The following is an 18,546-nucleotide window of genomic DNA, read 5'->3' as shown; positions in this document are numbered from 1 at the left end:
CGTGCAGGTCGCTGTGTAAGGAGACAGACTTAATGTGATTCCATCCATATCTATTTTTCATGAGGGCATTAATTGTTGAATAATTTATTTCAATTAAGTTTCAATTTTGATTTGTCATGTAATTAACTTAGTGCTTTTATACAGGGAAGATTTTTCACCAAAATGAAAGAAATTCTTTAGAGACTACCCGACCCGTTAGTCGCCTCTTGCGACAAGCAAGGGTTGGTGAAGAACCATTCTAACACAGATCATCACGGGTCACATAATATGTAGAAGGAAAGTAAATGATATATGAACAAATAGCAGAGGGATGGGCTAAATCACTATTTCAACATGGCCGACATAGTAGCCATCTTTACAATCAGATCAGAACTGTGTGAGCCCTTTCAATTAACACCAAACTGTGAACATATATATATCAGGTAACCAGGAACATTCAAGGTTGTATTTCACCCACCTTTTCTCCTTGCAGCAGAGATGACATCGGCAGAGCTCTTGCTCATGACGTGTACAATGTAGAGGGGTGCGTCAGCCTGGTTGGCTATCGTGATGGCTCGCTGTGTTGCCTCCGCCTCAACCTGTAGACACAAACAGCCCAGTCACACATACTGTAGTAATATAAACCACCCAGGGTATCTGCCAATGTCTTCAGGGATGAATGCGCCTCCAGCAGTTAACAGTATTTCTGATATATCACGGCATGTTGGCTTGTTGGAGGAAGTACACATGCTACCAAACATAATCAGGGAAATCTGGGGATTGAAACCATGATCTAGCGTTCCTAAGGGATGCAACTCTGCATGGCAAATTTTGATGCTTTAAGAGATGTGTAGCATATGTACAGCATTAGAAACTGGCACTAGTCCTGTAGTCCTTGCCAAACTGCCCAATAGTTTAGGTATCATAAGGACAAGTCAAAATTTGCCAATTTTAAGGGTTTTGCTATATATTATCATTTTAAGGACTAGTGGACTAAAAATGTTAGTTTCTACTGCTGATGTACAGTATTCTTCTTAATATATAGGATATATCCCATGAAATTTAGTAACCTCCTGAAATATGATATAATACAAAACCTATAAGCATTGATTGATTGATTGATTGATTGATTCTACTCTGCCACTCACCTCCTCTGGTCGACACAAGACATGGCCCTCAGGGCCTGAGATTCCCATCTGCAGCATCTCCCGAGATTTCTGAAGCGGGAAGACTCGAATATAGAGTCCTGTTAGCATTACAGACCTGGGAAAGTTAACTTGAACTTGATACTCGTGCAAATATTTCCCCCCGTCAAAAAATGTTAACTACGGCCTTGCTTAGCGCTGATCGTAACTCCCATACTTTAACATAGGCTTACAATAGTCTTAGCGCTGAGATGATCGTAACTCCCATACTTTAGTGAGTGAGTGAGTGAGTATGGTTTTACGCCGCTTTTAGCAATATTCCAGCAATATCACGGCGGGGGACACCAGAAAATGGGCTTCACACATTGTACCCATGTCGGGAATCGAACCCGGGTCTTCGGCGTGACGAGCGAACGCTTTAACCACTAGGCTACCCGACCGCCCCCCCATACTTTAACATAGGCTTACAATAGTCTTAGCGCTAAGATGATCGTAACTCCCATACTTTAACATAGGCTTACAATAGTCTTAGCGCTACGATCGTTTTGTGCAAGTGGGCCTTGTGCCCAGCTGGTTAATTACACTCTCATTGATCAGGGTTTCAGGTCAGTTCTTTTCAAGGACACTGACTGATTGTCATCCCAAAGGTCCAAAACATATTGGAAGATGTCAAAAGTTGATAAAATCGTGAAAATGTCCTAATGTCATTTGTCCAATCTAAATCACAGTTATTATATACATTTTTTTGTCTCTCAATGAAATAATCTAAGGGGAACAACTCTGCTTGTTACCTCCTCACTGACATACTCCAGTAATCTAAGGGGAACAACTCTGCTTGTTACCTCCTCACTCACATACTCCAGTAATCTAAGGGGAACAACTCTGCTTGTTACCTCCTCACCCACATTCTCCAGTAATCTAAGGGGAACAACTCTGCTGGTTACCTCCTCACTGACATACTCCAGTAATCTAAGGGGAACAACTCTGCTTGTAATCTAAGGGGAACAACTCTGCTTGTTACCTCTTCAATGATGCTCCCGTTCTCTGCATGCACCATAGCGAGGGCACCAAGCTGTTTACATTTAAGGAAGGACTGGTACAGTTCTGTGTCCGACAGCATGAACACATCCTTATAGGCCAGGAACATCTTGAAGGAGTTCACACCTGGAAAATATCACAACACAAATGCACTTGGAAACCAATCAAAGTCATAAGGAGAATTTGTATACCCTTACAGGTAAGATGCAAATATTAAAAAAAACAATTTGTCGTCAGTAAAAGTTTTGCTTCCTTTGAACAACTTGTGCATTACGGGTGTAATGCTAACCCCTATGGACGTTTGTTACTTGCAGTTCTCCTTTAATAGTGATTCACTTATTTGACAGCATATCTTTTCAAATAGTTAGTTAAAAAAGTTATGAGGTGAGATGAAGTGTGGTTAAACATTAAGATTATTGCACTTACATAGCGGCATGCATGCACTTGCGTGCATGGCTGCTTGTACCAGTCCGGACTAATGCCAGTTTTATAGTGCTGGCACATTGAGGTGCCATGCCGAAGTTTAACATGAACACCCCACACAGTATACTGACACCAAGCCCACCAGTCCTTGTCTTAGCCCCTTAGCCAGGCAGGGTAACAACAAGTACCACCTTTTCACATCTTTTGGTATGATGCGGCCATACACTTTCCGGGCAGACGCTCTACCACTAGACCACAGAGGCGGTCAATAAAGTTAGGAAATGCTACTGGTGAGGTGAGGTGATATGGGGTTTAACGTCGCATCAAAGATTATTGCACTTATATAGCGACGTGCATGCACCTGTATGTGTGTGTGTGGCTGCTTGTACTAGTCCGGTCTGATGCCGATTTATAGTGCTAGCACACTGAGATACCATGCCGCAGTTTAACATGAATACCCCACTCAGACACAGTATACTGACTCCGAGCCGACCAGTCCTTGTTTTAGCCCCTTAATGCCGAGCGCCAGACAGGGTAACAACAAGTACCATCTTTTAACGTCTTTTGGTATGACGCGGCTGGGGATCGAACCCGGGACCTTCTGCTCTCCGGGCGGACGCTCTACCATTAGACCACGGAGGCGGTCCCAGGAAATGCTACTGAGGCAACTGATGCCTTGATACAGTAAACTACATTTATAACGAACACCCTTATAAAAAACTTATTTTTTAGTCCTGGACATTTGTTGTATATATGCTGTAAATATGCTTTTAACGAACTACGGTTATTACGAACAAAAACTAGTGGTCTCTTTGAGTTCGATATAACCATAGTTTACTGTAGTTATTGATATGAGCCAGATGTGTTCCTTCCACAGTGGGCACACCGTACCGGGAGTGAGCATGGCCTCACACTACAATATTCCAGTCAGATCCGACAGATCCTCTATCCACTAGACAACGGAGGCAGTCATCACGTCACAACCAGAATGGCAATACAAGTGTAGAGACAAGAACATGTGGAACAGGCACACCCCAGGCTACCCCACTGTCCCGAGTGGAAGATGTGTCTGGAGACGCAGACGCCCTACAGATCCTACAGACGCCCTACAGATCCTAAAGAAGTCCTACAGATCCTATAGACATCCTATGGCTCCTACCTCTCTCATTGCACAGCACCTCCATTTCATTGGCCACCTGCTCACTCCACCACGTCACTGCAACGTGGAGCCCGTAGTCACAGCACACTTTCTCGTCAGCCCAGGATCGCCATTTGTCGTAAGCATCCAACAGAGACACACCCTTCTGATCCAGGACAAAATCAACTGAAAGTGGAAGGATAGATATTACAGAATGCAATTGTTTGTTCCAACAATATATTTATTCTTCTTACTTTTTTACCATTTAATAAATAATATAGTTTCCGTAATATTTTACCCTTCTTAGTTTCAACAAAAGGTTTCTCCACCTAATTTCACAAAAATATATCCCAACCAACTATCAGCCAGATATTTCTCTTACCAGCCTCTATCCAACCTAACTTCATCACCAGTGGGCTCCCCTACATTTCAGGACAATACCATCTTTTAACGTGTGTTGGTATAACGCAGCCGGGAATCGAACCCAGGACCTTCTGCTTGCCGGGCAGACGCTCTACCACTGGACCATTGGGGGAGTCGAAAGTATTGACAGACTTATCCGGAGATGACAACAATGCCCACATGAAGACCAACCCACATTCTCTTGTGTACCCAGCTTGTGTTCCACTCACTTATCATAGTGGTTCCTCCTGCCAGAGCTGCCTTGGTCCCGCTGTAGAAGTCGTCCGCCGCCTGTGTCCCCATGAAGGGCAGCTGCATGTGCGTGTGTGTGTCGATGCCGCCTGCAAGACAACAGAAGTGTAGCCAGCCTTGTCAGCACTGTACCACAAGGATAACAACAGGAGATGACATGTCCCCCAGTCTGGTGCAATTCAGACAGTTTGGCTACTTATACCCCACTTTGGGTTCATTGCCATTGGATACCTTCAGTTCAGTAAAGAAAAAAATCCCAAATCATCAAAAGTTCACCACTAGACTGATCTATATAGCAAGTTTCAACAAGTAATATTTAACATTTTTGGAGTTCTGCTCCTGAAACGGAAAAGGGATGGCTGATAGATGGACGGACATGGTGTTGCTATAGCCCCCGATTTTAAAACAGGGTGGGGGTGTGTGTTAAGGGGGGAGATATATATTAATGTGCAAATAAATAATATGCTAAAGCATTACCGAGTCTATGATTCAATTTGCACTCAATTTACATTCTCAGCTCCCTGGGGAGTATACAACCCAAGCTGGTTGTGAGGCACTAGAAGGTCAACAGTCACATTATCCCCTTTTTACCAGGATGGCTCCAGGCTCTTCCTACAAACTCCCTTGTTACAGGCTAATGACTACAGACTCTCTGGTTGATGACTCAAGGCTCTTCCTACAAACTCCCTTGTTACAGGCTAATGACTACAGACTCTCTGGTTGATGACTCAATGTTCTTCCTAGTTACTCCCTTGTTACAGGCTAATGACTACAGACTCTCTGGTTAATGACTCAAAGCTCTTCCTACAAACTCCCCTGTTACAGGATAATGACTACAGACTCTGGTTAATGACTCAATGTTCTTCCTAGTTACTCCCCTGTTGCAGGATAAGGACAACCCTCTTCTGAAAGACACCCCAGTTAAAGATTCTATGCTCTTCCTAGTTACTCCCCCGTCAACATGAGGATGACCCCAGGCTCTTCCTATAAAACTTGTTCAAGTAAAATGACCATATATGTCTTCTTCTCAGCTGGTCTGTTAAGGCCAAGCAAACAACTCCTCCGGCTTTGGCACCAGCACATCTGACACGCATGTAAAGACAAATTCTTTCAAATAATCTTACCTGGGATAACGAGCTTGCCCCGAGCATCAATTGTCCGAGCTCCCCCTGGGATAACCAGGTTATTTCCGATTTGTCTGAAAACAAATAAGAAAATGAAAACAAACGAATAAAAAATTATTTTTTTCCTAATAGATTCAGGGTCCTCCTTGCATGATCAGCAAATTGACACAAGCTGTAAGATTTCTGTTGATTACAAAAGCTAGATTAACAGTCAATGGTTTAATCCAATGTCAAACTATTTCTCACAAAGTTCTTTCAAACAATTTATTCCTTGGTGACTGTTCAAGAATATCAAATGTCAACGTATCACACCATTCACACGAACCTGTGTTTCAATTGTTTCACAGTTACCAAGACATTAAACACATAACACAATAGATGTGGTCATGTGCCATTCCACTGCCAACTTCTAGTAGCAGATATGAGTTATGTGAGTGAGTGAGTGAGTGAGTGAGTGAGTGAGTGAGTGAGTGAGTGAGTGAGTGAGTGAGTGAGTGAGTGAGTGTTATGATCCCAAGTGATGTACATAATGTAAGGAATTCCCTCCACACTGTAGAGTGACCATTAACCAACTTTCAGCAACATGACGACTGAGGGTTGGAATTCCCATATCACCAACCAGGCAAATAATGCGACCAGCTACACACCTTATCAGCCCTATTGACTGAGCTGAGCTCTTATTTCTGACCAAGATAAAAGTGGGATTTTGGTGAGTCGGTGAGTGAGTGAGTGAGTGAGTGAATGAGTGAATGAGTGAGTGAGTGAGTGAGTGAGTGAGTGAGTGAGTGAGTGAGTGAGTGAGTGAGTGAGTGAGTGAGTGAGTGAGTGAGTGTGGGTTTATGCTGCTTCAACCAGTAGCAGTGGACACCAGCAATATCACAGCAGTGGACACCAGTTATATCACAGCAGTGAACACCAGTAATATCACAGCAGTGAACACCAGCAATATCACAGCAGTGGACACCAGCAATATCACAGTCGTGAACACCAGCAATATCACAGCAGTGAACATCAGCAATATCACAGCAGTGAACACCAGCAATATCACAGCAGTGGACACCAGCAATATCACAGCAGTGGACACCAGCAATATCACAGCCGTGAACACAAGCAATATCACAGCAGTGAACACCAGCATTATCACAGCAGTGAACACCAGCAATATCACAGCAGTGGACACCAGCAATATCACAGCAGTGGACACCAGCAATATCACAGCAGTGAACACCAGCAATACCACAGCAGTGAACATATCACAGCAGTGGACACCAGTAATATCACAGCAGTGGACACCAGTAATATCAAAGCAGTGGACACAAGCAATATCACAGCAGTGGACACCAGTTATATGACAGCAGTGAACACCAGTAATATCACAGCAGTGAACACCAGCAATATCACAGTCGTGAACACCAGCAATATCACAGCAGTGAACATCAGCAATATCACAGCAGTGAACACCAGCAATATCACAGCAGTGGACACCAGCAATATCACAGTCGTGAACACCAGCAATATCACAGCAGTGAACACCAGCAATATCACAGCTGTGAACACCAGTAATATCACAGCAGTGGACACCAGCAATATCACAGCAGTGGACACCAGTAATATCACAGCAGTGGACACCAGCAATATCACAGCAGTGAACACCAGCAATATCACTGCAGTGGACACCAGCAATATCACAGCAGTGGACACCAGCAACATTTCAGGGTGTCAGGAGAATGCTTTAACCATTAGGCTACTCACTTGATAATTCCATCCTCAATGTAGATGTCCCCGTCGTAAGACTGGTCATCGTTTACGATCTTCCCTCCCTTGATGAAGAGGCGGGACTGTGCACTCTGGAAAATACAAACACACTTCATGAACATCATCATAAATATTGCATTTAGAAGAGAGATACCACATACTTTACAACTGCAACAGTACATGTAGCTGGATGTTTCATGATACAGATTGTGTCCAACACATGTCTCATATTGCCTGACAACACACGCTGATGCCTGACAACACACATTGATGCCTGACAACACACGCTGATGCCTGACAACACACGCTGATGCCTGACAACACACATGGATGCCTGACAACACACGCTGATGCCTGACAACACACGCTGATGCCTGACAACACACGCTGATGCCTGACAACACACATTGATGCCTGACAACACACATCGATGCCTGACAACACACGCCGATGCCTGACAACACACATCGATGCCTGACAACACACATCGATGCCTGACAACACACACTGATGCCTGACAACACACATCGATGCCTGACAACACACATCGATGCCTGACAACACACGTCGATGCCTGACAACACACGCCGATGCCTGACAACACACATCGATGCCTGACAACACACATCGATGCCTGACAACACACATCGATGCCTGACAACACACATCGATGCCTGACAACACACATCGATGCCTGACAACACACAGCGATGCCTGACAACACACATCAATGCCTGACAACACACATCGATGCCTGACAACACACATCGATGCCTGACAACACACATCGATGCCTGACAACACACATCCTCTACATGTGGATGAGTTGGCAGCCATGATGCCAGTGTCTTACATGACTCTTTGGAAAGCGTTGCCTTTTCCCTGCCATGAAGGGCAGCATACTCAGCAATAGAAAGGGGCAGCGGCTTGCTGCATATGAAAGTTTCAAGAACTATACAAAGCGGAATGCTACCAATTTTGCAAGCTGGTTCACTGTCATGGAAGGTCTGATTTCCCCTCCTCACTGACAACAATAGGTCTGTCTGCTACACTTCGGCATGAAAACGAAGTTCAGGACTGCATCTGACACAAGCAGATAGGTATGCCATCAACTTCAATCCAAATAATATTTGTTATTCCAACTCAATCTTGCAAATACCATCATGAAATACCTGCAAAGAAGACAACTTTTCTCTAGCCATTAAGCAAACACAACTGTCTATCTATCCCAGGTAGAATGATGCGTGGCTCATCTAGATCCCCACGGTCCCACTGCAGGAAGCTGCTGAGCAACAGCCTTATCAGAGCTGCCTGATGATGAGTAGTTTTTAACCCGCCATTGTTCAGATGGTGCAAAGGGTTCCTGGCAGATGATGCATCTGTGGAAGACATTACTGAGTTTCTGGAGCCTGGTTGGGGAATTAGGAGTGTGAACATGCCTTCATGTATAAGCTTTCAGATCCAGCATCTTCCAGGCCTATCTAGATTCCCATTAGGAAGGAGTGAATTAACCTGGAGTCTTGATGAAATGTGTCAGTTTGACATTACAGGGTGCCAATTTAAGCATCAACTCAAGGGTCCTTGTCATAACAGAAACAGAATTACATCAATCAAAAGATCCTTTGGTCAAAGTAACAAAAAAAGAAAGAAAAAGAGACCTCCTGAAATTTAAACGCCTTTTCGTGTATCCAGCAGATTTAAACTGTCTATGATATTACATCTATGTCTGACCATCATAAGGACACCGGTAACTCTTATATACATCTATGTCTGACCATCATAAGGACACAGGTAACTCTTATATACATCTATGTCTGACCATCATAAGGACACCGGTAACTCTTATATACATCTATGTCTGACCATCATAAGGACACAGGTAACTCTTATATACATCTATGTCTGACCATCATAAGGACACAGGTAACTCTTATATACATCTATGTCTGACCATCATGAGGACACAGGTAACTCTTATATACATCTATGTCTGACCATCATAAGGACACAGGTAACTCTTATATACATCTATGTCTGACCATCATAAGGACACAGGTAACTCTTATATACATCTATGTCTGACCATCATGAGGACACAGGTAACTCTTATATACATCTATGTCTGACCATCATAAGGACACAGGTAACTCTTATATACATCTATGTCTGACCATCATAAGGACACAGGTAACTCTTATATACATCTATGTCTGACCATCATAAGGACACCGGTAACTCTTATATACATCTATGTCTGACCATCATAAGGACACAGGTAACTCTTATATACATCTATGTCTGACCATCATGAGGACACAGGTAACTCTTATATACATCTATGTCTGACCATCATAAGGACACAGGTAACTCTTATATACATCTATGTCTGACCATCATAAGGACACCGGTAACTCTTATATACATCTATGTCTGACCATCATAAGGACACCGGTAACTCTTATATACATCTATGTCTGACCATCATAAGGACACAGGTAACTCTTATATACATCTATGTCTGACCATCATGAGGACACCGGTAACTCTTATATACATCTATGTCTGACCATCGTAAGGACACAGGTAACTCTTATATACATCTATGGACTGCATGAGAGTACTAATTGCAGGGAAATATTTTACCTTCCCTATGTTAAAACATTAATGCTGTCATTACTTGGTCCAGTGCTGAGAAAATCAAGATGTCTGTTTTCTATATTTAGTGTGTTTGTCATTCCATCGTGAAGCTGGTGGAATCATAATGACCATATCAGGATGAAGAGAACCTACACCAGTCTATTGAACACCGGGCAACAGCAGTGTGCATTCACTGCAAGCTCAATGAGCTGTTATTCAACCTATTATTAAGTATTGAATTTATCCTATCAGGGTGGTTTTTTCGAGCCTATTTACTGGAACAGAAGTATGTCAGCTGCCTATTGTTCACAGCAATACTCTTCATGGTCAATATACTCCTGGTATGTGGTCAATATACTGCTGGCATCTGGTATATTATTTCATGCTTTCAATTTAACTTTCAATGACTGTTTCAAGGAAGACAAACAATTCTAAAAGGGTATATTACAATAGAAGTTATTCCCATGTCTTGATATATCTTATGAGCCAAGAAGCTAAACTTGTGATCAAAACAAGCAGAACACACATAAACATTGATTATTCCAGCTTATTGCAACTCGGTATGATATGACTCGTATCCCCCACTACATCATGTAAATAACACAATATTAAACTGTGATCATTGTATACCACACCCAGAGATGAAGCCCTTTAATCCAGAGATGCAAATGACTGTTTCAGACAGAAATTAATCAGTCACATGTCCCCGAGCAGAGAATCAATACACAGTCTGACCATTCCATGGTGTAGGTCACCCTGACCTTCTGGCTTTTGTCTGACTCACATCATTCTGTATTTTTTAACAATGAAATTATAATGAATGATTTTGTACTGTGCTAATGACCAATAACAAAACCACCTGGCAGACTAAAGGTATGGAATATACCCAACACATATTACCTGCAGATAAGGATCTATTTTGAACATTTTCTTATCAATAATCACCGACTGACTTCTATAAAACAAGGAGATATGTTACAAAACTGTACCATCTACATTAAACTGTACCATACTACAATATCTTCTATTTCCAGTTTGTAAAAAATAAACACTTGTTAAACTTAATAACTAAAAAGTAATCTGAAGAAAGAGCATATATTATGAAACAAGTACTACAATTTTTCAATAGTTAAAACAAAGAGAGTGACAACTCATTTGAAAGCAAACATTAACCACCAATTTGCCGTACAGCTTGTAGAATTTGAAGTAGATAAGATTATAGTTTTTGGTCAGACACACAGTGACAACATTGCCAGACTAGAATGCTTACTCCATGCTCTCTGCACAAGCAGAATCCTCCTGCAGTCTGCAGATGCATTTCCCCATTGCAAACCTCTCCCATCGCAGCAGAACTGGTCACCTCTCACACAAAATGGACGGACTAAACACCTTGCTTGTTGTTTGTAAACATCTCCTCACTGCCACCATGAGCTGTGAAGGTCCAAACGTTCAGGTAAAACATCAATACCACATGTCCCTACAACTGGTCCCGGTGAGATCAGGTGCCGGTCTACACGTCTCACACACACACAGGGTTATCGCTCCCACGTGTAGGTGAGAGAGATATCAGGTTTTACATTCATTCGGTTCAAGTCAGAAATACAAAATGGAAGGAATCAGTCTATGAATAGGGAGTGTGCAATTCGATGAGGAATGATTTAGCTCAGTGTGGCAGATGTGGTACAGTTCAATACTGATGAATTCCTCCAAGTAACTGAATATTGTAGCTGGCGCAGTCAGAGGTAACATGATGCGTCACCCTCACCCATTCTCACTTTTCATCAGCAGATGTCATATAGATTTCAACAGTCTCAGAGCCTTCTGTCGCGACGAGTTCATGTAAATCACCTCAACCCTTCCTCACATAATGTGACATGAAATATTTTTTTAAAAATCCAGTCATCTGTCTCACAAAATATCCTGATATATGAACACATGGCGACTGACAGTGGAAGCAGACGGCAGCACATCCGTCATGGTACAGGAATATGGCAGCACCAACACAAGAGATCCAGACAAGTTGCCGGTGAAAAAACACGGGTTAAAAATACCAAACAAATTTCCAACAGCAGCTATGGTCAAGCTGTCATTGCATCTGCACAGGAAGTGAGAGGTGCATGCTGGGAGATGACGATGGAGGCGGCAGCCTGAGGCAGATCACCTGGTGGACCCGGCAACCTGGTCAGATGGCTTGCATCATGGGAAGTGCCAGGCGATGTTCGTCAGGGCTGGTTCAACGCCTCAGGCACGTTGGCACATAACCCCACATAACCCCTCATTTACCTCCCCTTCAGTAGCAGACATGCTGCTTGCACATCCTGATTGAGACCATTCAGCTTCATCATGCTGCCCCGTGTCAAATTGCTGAACGGCAAAAACGTTGCATAAAATAAATTATCGGGTCTGGAAGATCTTAAAATGCAAGATCTGAGCATGCCTGGGTTTCAATGAGATGGAAGGGCAAAAAATTCATATTACTCATAACATCACTCGTTCACAGACAGCCTATTAGATGTCTGGAGGGGGCATTCAGATGACTTTAAACAGAGTCATGGTATGACAAAAAGGTTGCTTCACCCTATCGAGTGTCAGAAAACATGCTCCTCAGTCCTTGTAATAATAGGAAATGGGATAGGGATAGATCCTTGCAGGGTTGGTCACAGGTCGGGCCCTAAGCCTCTGTTCTGTACAGGGAGGCTGTCTGTGGAAGTGCTCAGGAACATCGTGAGGCTTCATTACATAAACAGGATGGCCCCAGACTCTGTTCATGTGTGTAACAATCAATACAGTCGCAGCAGCCACAACATGCATGAGTAATAAGGACCAGCTCACAGGCAAGGGTGACGGGAGGGGTAGGGGGGATGGGGGGGGGGAAAGGAAGATAGGGGCAAGTTGGGAGGGAGGGGATTGGAAGCCAGGGTCAGGGTCAGGGTGGAGGGTTGGAAACCTGGGTCAGGGTGGGGGTGGGAGGACTTCTAGGGTGAGCTATAAATAGTAGGCAGACATGTTTAGAGAGGTGTGAAGATTGGGGTGGGGTGGGGTGCGGGATTCAAGGTTAAGCAGAACGGACGGTTAAGACAGGAGTGATGAAAGATGGATGGTCTTGGTCCGGGCAGGGGGACGGATGATGGATGGACTTGGTTGGGGCAAGGGGGATGGAAGATGGATGGACTTGGTTGGGGCAGGGGGATGGATGATGGATGGACTTGGTTGGGGCAGGCATGGTATTGGATGGACTTGGCTGGGGCAGGCATGGTATTGGATGGACTTGGTTGGGCAGGCATGGTATTGGATGGACTTGGTTGGGGCAGGCATGGTATTGGATGGACTTGGTTGGGGCAGGCATGGTATTGGATGGACTTGGCTGGGGCAGGCGTGGTATTTGATGGACTTGGTTGGGGCAAGGGGGATGGATGATGGACTTGGCTGGGGAACTGAGATGAGCAAGAGACCCAGAATTCCGAGGCGTGAAGCGACAACATGATGCAATACCTTCGGTATTAAAAACCATATTAGCATATTGATTCTTCCCACAGCACATGCAAATGTTTTATGGATTTCTCTCTCCTTAAAGCTGTTAATAATTGAGCAGCCCAATCTCGCTATGAATCATTCCAACGATATTGTGCACATGTGTCTTGGATCGTCAATTTACTAAACGCCAAAAAAAACCAGCAGTGCTGAAGATTGTAAGTCTGGACAGAGAACAAAGGAATTTGGTCCAAGATTTGGCGCCTGCAGCTTTAAACATATAATCATGGCTTGCATCTGCTCAACGCAAAAAATATCCTCAAATTTAAACAATTCTTTTCCATATCTTCTGCTCACTCTTAAAAACCCTCCAGAAATAAAATCTGTATATTCTTATCGTCAGTGATACAAAAACATGACGTGCACTTATCTGTCGAATAACAGTCCAAGTTGATGGATACCGTATTTATCAGCTAGATAGTTACGAGTGTTATCAACTGTTAACATCCTTGGTTTATCTCATATCACCAGTATGGCACTTAAGTCCAGGTGTACACACACTGACCACCCACAGCTTCACCAAATGATCTTGACATTTAACAAAAAAATATATAGGAACCATATTCTTAAAAACTGGGAAGTTATCAAACTTGGTTGTTGAAAAGTAGCGGGAAGTTCTTTCTTTGATAAGAGGATCTGGCTATCTGCCATGGAGCTCAATGAAGTGACACCCACTGCAATAACACCGCAAGACATATCTTTATATGCCTGCTTTTCAATGCAAGTCATCTGTAAAATTGCAACAATTTAATTCATTTTGCCCAGAAGGTATATACACATTTGCAGATTTTTCCACATCAAGATACAATGGGAAACTGTCATGGCTGATTGGCGTAGAGGGACAAGGAAGAATGTCATTGGGAAAGACATCAGCTGAGGCATGCTTCACCATTACTGACATTTCTGGCTTGGAATGAGCCATGGAGTGAGTGAGTGAGTTGGGTTTAACGCCGCTTTGAACACACTCCAGTTATATCACAGCGTGTCAGCTTAATGTGGGAGGAAAGCCCGAAGTGATGCAGGTCTCAGACATTTACCACTTCGGTGAAACCCACGAGCGTGGGTATGGTGCTGACAAACCTAGAAACATAATCGGGGCGAACCGGGATTCGAACCCACAAACATAGGTTTCTGGCGTGCCCAAGGGACGCAACTCTGCACAGCGAATCGCGGCGCCTTAGACGACTGGGCCACCCGTGCCCCCATGAGCCATGGAGAAGAACTGCTGTGTCAGCAAATAAAAAATGACTAAGTATATGGAGGCTCATACATTCATTTTCCTTGTGTTGTATTGATCCAAGTCAGGTCATAAAACAATCATTACAGATAGAGCATTTGCAACGAGTGTAAGGCATGGGATATGACAAGCACAATCCTTAACAGCAGATCCACAAGGCATGTGTTAAGGAGAACTATTACCCTGCTACAATATGTAGAGATCACAAAGCTGACAAAGAATGTATCACCAATGGAGGACTAAATGGCACCAATCCCTCTTAAGAAATGTTCACACTGTCTATGTCTAACATTGTCCATTAGGAATAAAAAGGAGGGATAAATCATGCCTGTAGTGTTATAAAGTTTCTTCTCACACAGGATCAAAGGTGGAACGACTTCAAAATATCCATACTGCTGTTATCATCATTCAGGTATATATGAGCTATATCGTCCTGGAAACTAGATATTGCAAGCTATATCAGTGTCAGGTGTATGAGCTATATCGTCCTGGAAACTAGATATTGCAAGCTATATCAGTGTCAGGTGATATGAGCTATATCGTCCTGGAAACTAGATATTGCAAGCTATATCAGTGTCAGGTGATATGAGCTATATCGTCCTGGAAACCAAATATTGCAAGCTATATCAGTGTCAGGTGATATGAGCTATATCGTCCTGGAAACCAAATATTGCAAGCTATATCAGTGTCAGGTGATATGAGCTATATCGTCCTGGAAACCAAATATTGCAAGCTATATCAGCGTCAGGTGATATGAGCTATATCGTCCTGGAAACCAAATATTGCAAGCTATATCAGTGTCAGGTGATATGAGCTATATCGTCCTGGAAACCAAATATTGCAAGCTATATCAGTGTCAGGTGATATGAGCTATATCGTCCTGGAAACCAAATACTGCAAGCTATATCAGTGTCAGGTGATATGAGCTATATCGTCCTGGAAACCAAATATTGCAAGCTATATCAGTGTCAGGTGATATGAGCTATATCGTCCTGGAAACCAAATACTGCAAGCTATATCAGTGTCAGGTGATATGAGCTATATCGTCCTGGAAACTAGATATTGCACGCTATATCAGTGTCAGGTGATATGAGCTATATCGTCCTGGAAACTAAATATTGCACGCTATATCAGCGTCAGGTGATATGAGCTATATCGTCCTGGAAACTAAATTTTGCAAGCTATCTCAGTGTCAGTATGAGTGAGTTGGTAGACTAACATTTAATCTCTGAAATGAACATATCGTACATAAAAAACCAGTTGTTCAGTTATCTTAATAAAAATATAATAAAAAGGAGCCCAGTGACTCTCTTCATGTTCTGATACTGCAGTGATCTAGACTTGCCAAACATTATAGACTTGCATGGGCTATTTTTGATATATATTTGTATCAGGGTCTGTAAGACAGACTAGTGAGTTGGGTTTAACGCCGCTTTTAACAGTATTCCAGTTATATTGGGCATGTTAGCTTAATGTGGGAGGAAAGCCTGAAGTGATGCAGGACTCAGACGTTTACCAGTTCGGTGAAACCCGCGAGCATGGGTTTGGTGCTGACAAACCTAGAAACAATAGGTTATATGCGTAACATGCACAACTGTTAACATACATCAGTGAATTAACTACAACTAAGTGCAATATCAAGTTGTCCACATGTGTCATTGTAATTTAATGCTATTACACATAGCTGTGTGTGACTGTGTTTGTCTGTATGTAATGTAGGAAGTTTTGCAACATGTCATAAATATGGGACCATTTCTTCTGACAACAGTCCAGTTGGCAGTCTTAACAACTTTGATTCATGTTGTTCAAATGGTGCTGTGTTTGTCTGATGAATGATGCGAACAGAACAACAACAAAAAGTTATCACAACAAAAATGTTCCCAAAAATATTTGTGATCCCTAACTTTGTATGTCCAGTATACATAAACCTAACAGTAAATGTTCAAACATCTCGTCCTGAACTGAAATCAGAACTGGAAGGAGGGTCACCCAGCAGGGGGCGCTGGTCAAAGGGCTATCAGAGATTGTTCCAGCTAAAGACCCGTGTCAACATGTCACGGCCGCAAGGGGGAAAAGTTTACCTGGACTAAACATTTCACACCTGTAGACAGTAACTACCTCCTATGTAGGAAACACAAGCAGTAACATTCCTGAAGGAGCAAGAATGTCTACAGCATCTCGCCCCAGTAAACACTTTCTTGAAACTCTCCACATGAACACTTAAACAGTGTGTTAGAAGTCACAAGTTGGAAGTTTCAAGGTTTGTATCTTTGTCCAAACACTTTCATCATGATAATGTGTTCGGCGGAGTGTAAGAGCTGTTGGCAAAGCAGTTAAACTGTTGCCCTAGCAACAACACATCTTGTGAATGCTGAGAAATGTACCTTGAATGAAATAAGAATAAATATTTATTGTACAAAAAACACCCACATGGGCCAGAGAGTACAATGTCTATCTACAACAAGACGGTAACAAAGTTTAGAGAAACTAGTATGCACACAGACATACATATACCTGGCCTTGATCTGTGACTTTTGAACTTTGCTATACCTGGCCTTGATCTATGACATATGAACTTTGCTATACCTGGCCTTGATCTGTGACATTTGAACTTTGCTATACCTGGCCTTGATCTGTGACATTTGAACTTTGCTATACCTGGCCTTGATCTGTGTCATTTGAACTTTGCTATACCTGGCCTTGATCTGTGTCATTTGAACTTTGCTATACCTGGCCTTGATCTGCGACATGTGAACTTTGCTATACCTGGCCTTGATCTATGACATTTGAACTTTGCTATACCTGGCCTTGATCTGCGACATGTGAACTTTGCTTTACCTGGCCTTGATCTGTGACATTTGAACTTTGCTATACCTGGCCTTGATCTGTGACATTTGAACTTTGCTATACCTGGCCTTGATCTATGACATATGAACTTTGCTATACCTGGCCTTGATCTGTGACATTTGAACTTTGCTATACCTGGCCTTGATCTGTGACATTTGAACTTTGCTATACCTGGCCTTGATCTGCGACATGTGAACTTTGCTATACTTGGCCTTGATCTATGACATGTGAACTTTGCTATACCTGGCCTTGATCTGCGACATGTGAACTTTGCTATACCTGGCCTTGATCTATGACATATGAACTTTGCTATACCTGGCCTTGATCTGTGACATTTGAACTTTGCTATACCTGGCCTTGATCTATGACATATGAACTTTGCTATACCTGGCCTTGATCTGTGACATTTGAACTTTGCTATACCTGGCCTTGATCTGTGACCTTGTTATGGGTCTCTGTGATAAGAGTACTGACCTAGCAAAGACAGTGTATTAGTCAAACATTTATTGGAGAGCTTGTGTAGCAAAACTGATGGGCAGGGAAAAAAATCATTCTCGTTTACTAGATAATTCTCATTTCCTGAATTTATAAATGACATAATTTAAACTTCAAATTTCATACACATTTGTCATCCCGTTTTATTCTTTGTCCCTATCAGGAAGAATGCTGCATTTCAACTCATGTTTGGGCAATTTAAAATATGTCATACGTCAGATGAAAATATTTTAAGAACAATTTCAAAGACTCATTTATAATTAATGACCTATCCTACCTTTATCACTTTTGACAGCCAAATTCATATGTTAGGGCTTATGACACACAAACAAAATTGTTATTTTCTCCCTCATGCTCATGAATGTCAAATGATTGTGCCGTGAGTCATAAACAAACATTATACCTGGTTTCAAGTTCCCAATCCATGCGATCGGTCATAGTGACGACTGACTACTGACTTTGCATATTAGAAAAATCAATATGACTGCTACCTGGTGGCCGTTCCTGCACCATGTGTAATGTATATGGTCCCTGGTCTCTCGT

General features: G+C 42.6%; 1 protein-coding gene across 9 annotated transcripts in view; it reads right to left on the bottom strand.

Moving 5' to 3' along the window:
- LOC124143163 (dihydropyrimidinase-like) overlaps positions 1–18,546 on the bottom strand; it is a 163,719-nt gene that overhangs the window by 12,747 nt on the left and 132,426 nt on the right. For 8 of the 9 annotated variants that reach the window (XM_046512023.2, XM_046512016.2, XM_046512017.2 and 5 more), the window contains 7 exons: positions 7,254–7,348; positions 5,502–5,575; positions 4,356–4,466; positions 3,745–3,909; positions 2,146–2,288; positions 1,128–1,196; positions 458–578 (listed from right to left, as the gene is read on the bottom strand). In XM_046512023.2, coding sequence (XP_046367979.1) covers positions 458–578; positions 1,128–1,196; positions 2,146–2,288; positions 3,745–3,909; positions 4,356–4,466; positions 5,502–5,575; positions 7,254–7,348 — 778 coding nt within the window. Of the gene's footprint in view, positions 1–457; positions 579–1,127; positions 1,197–2,145; positions 2,289–3,744; positions 3,910–4,355; positions 4,467–5,501; positions 5,576–7,253; positions 7,349–11,163; positions 12,125–18,546 lie in introns of those variants that run through there. The other variant, XM_046512018.2, reaches the window with a different exon arrangement.

Source organism: Haliotis rufescens, unplaced genomic scaffold, assembly GCF_023055435.1.
Source record: "Haliotis rufescens isolate VD_foot unplaced genomic scaffold, xgHalRufe1.0.p SCAF_6, whole genome shotgun sequence".
In the NCBI taxonomy this organism is placed as follows: domain Eukaryota; kingdom Metazoa; phylum Mollusca; class Gastropoda; order Lepetellida; family Haliotidae; genus Haliotis; species Haliotis rufescens.
The sequence above is the reverse complement of the archived record's forward strand: the minus strand, read 5'-3'. Positions and strand labels throughout refer to the sequence as shown.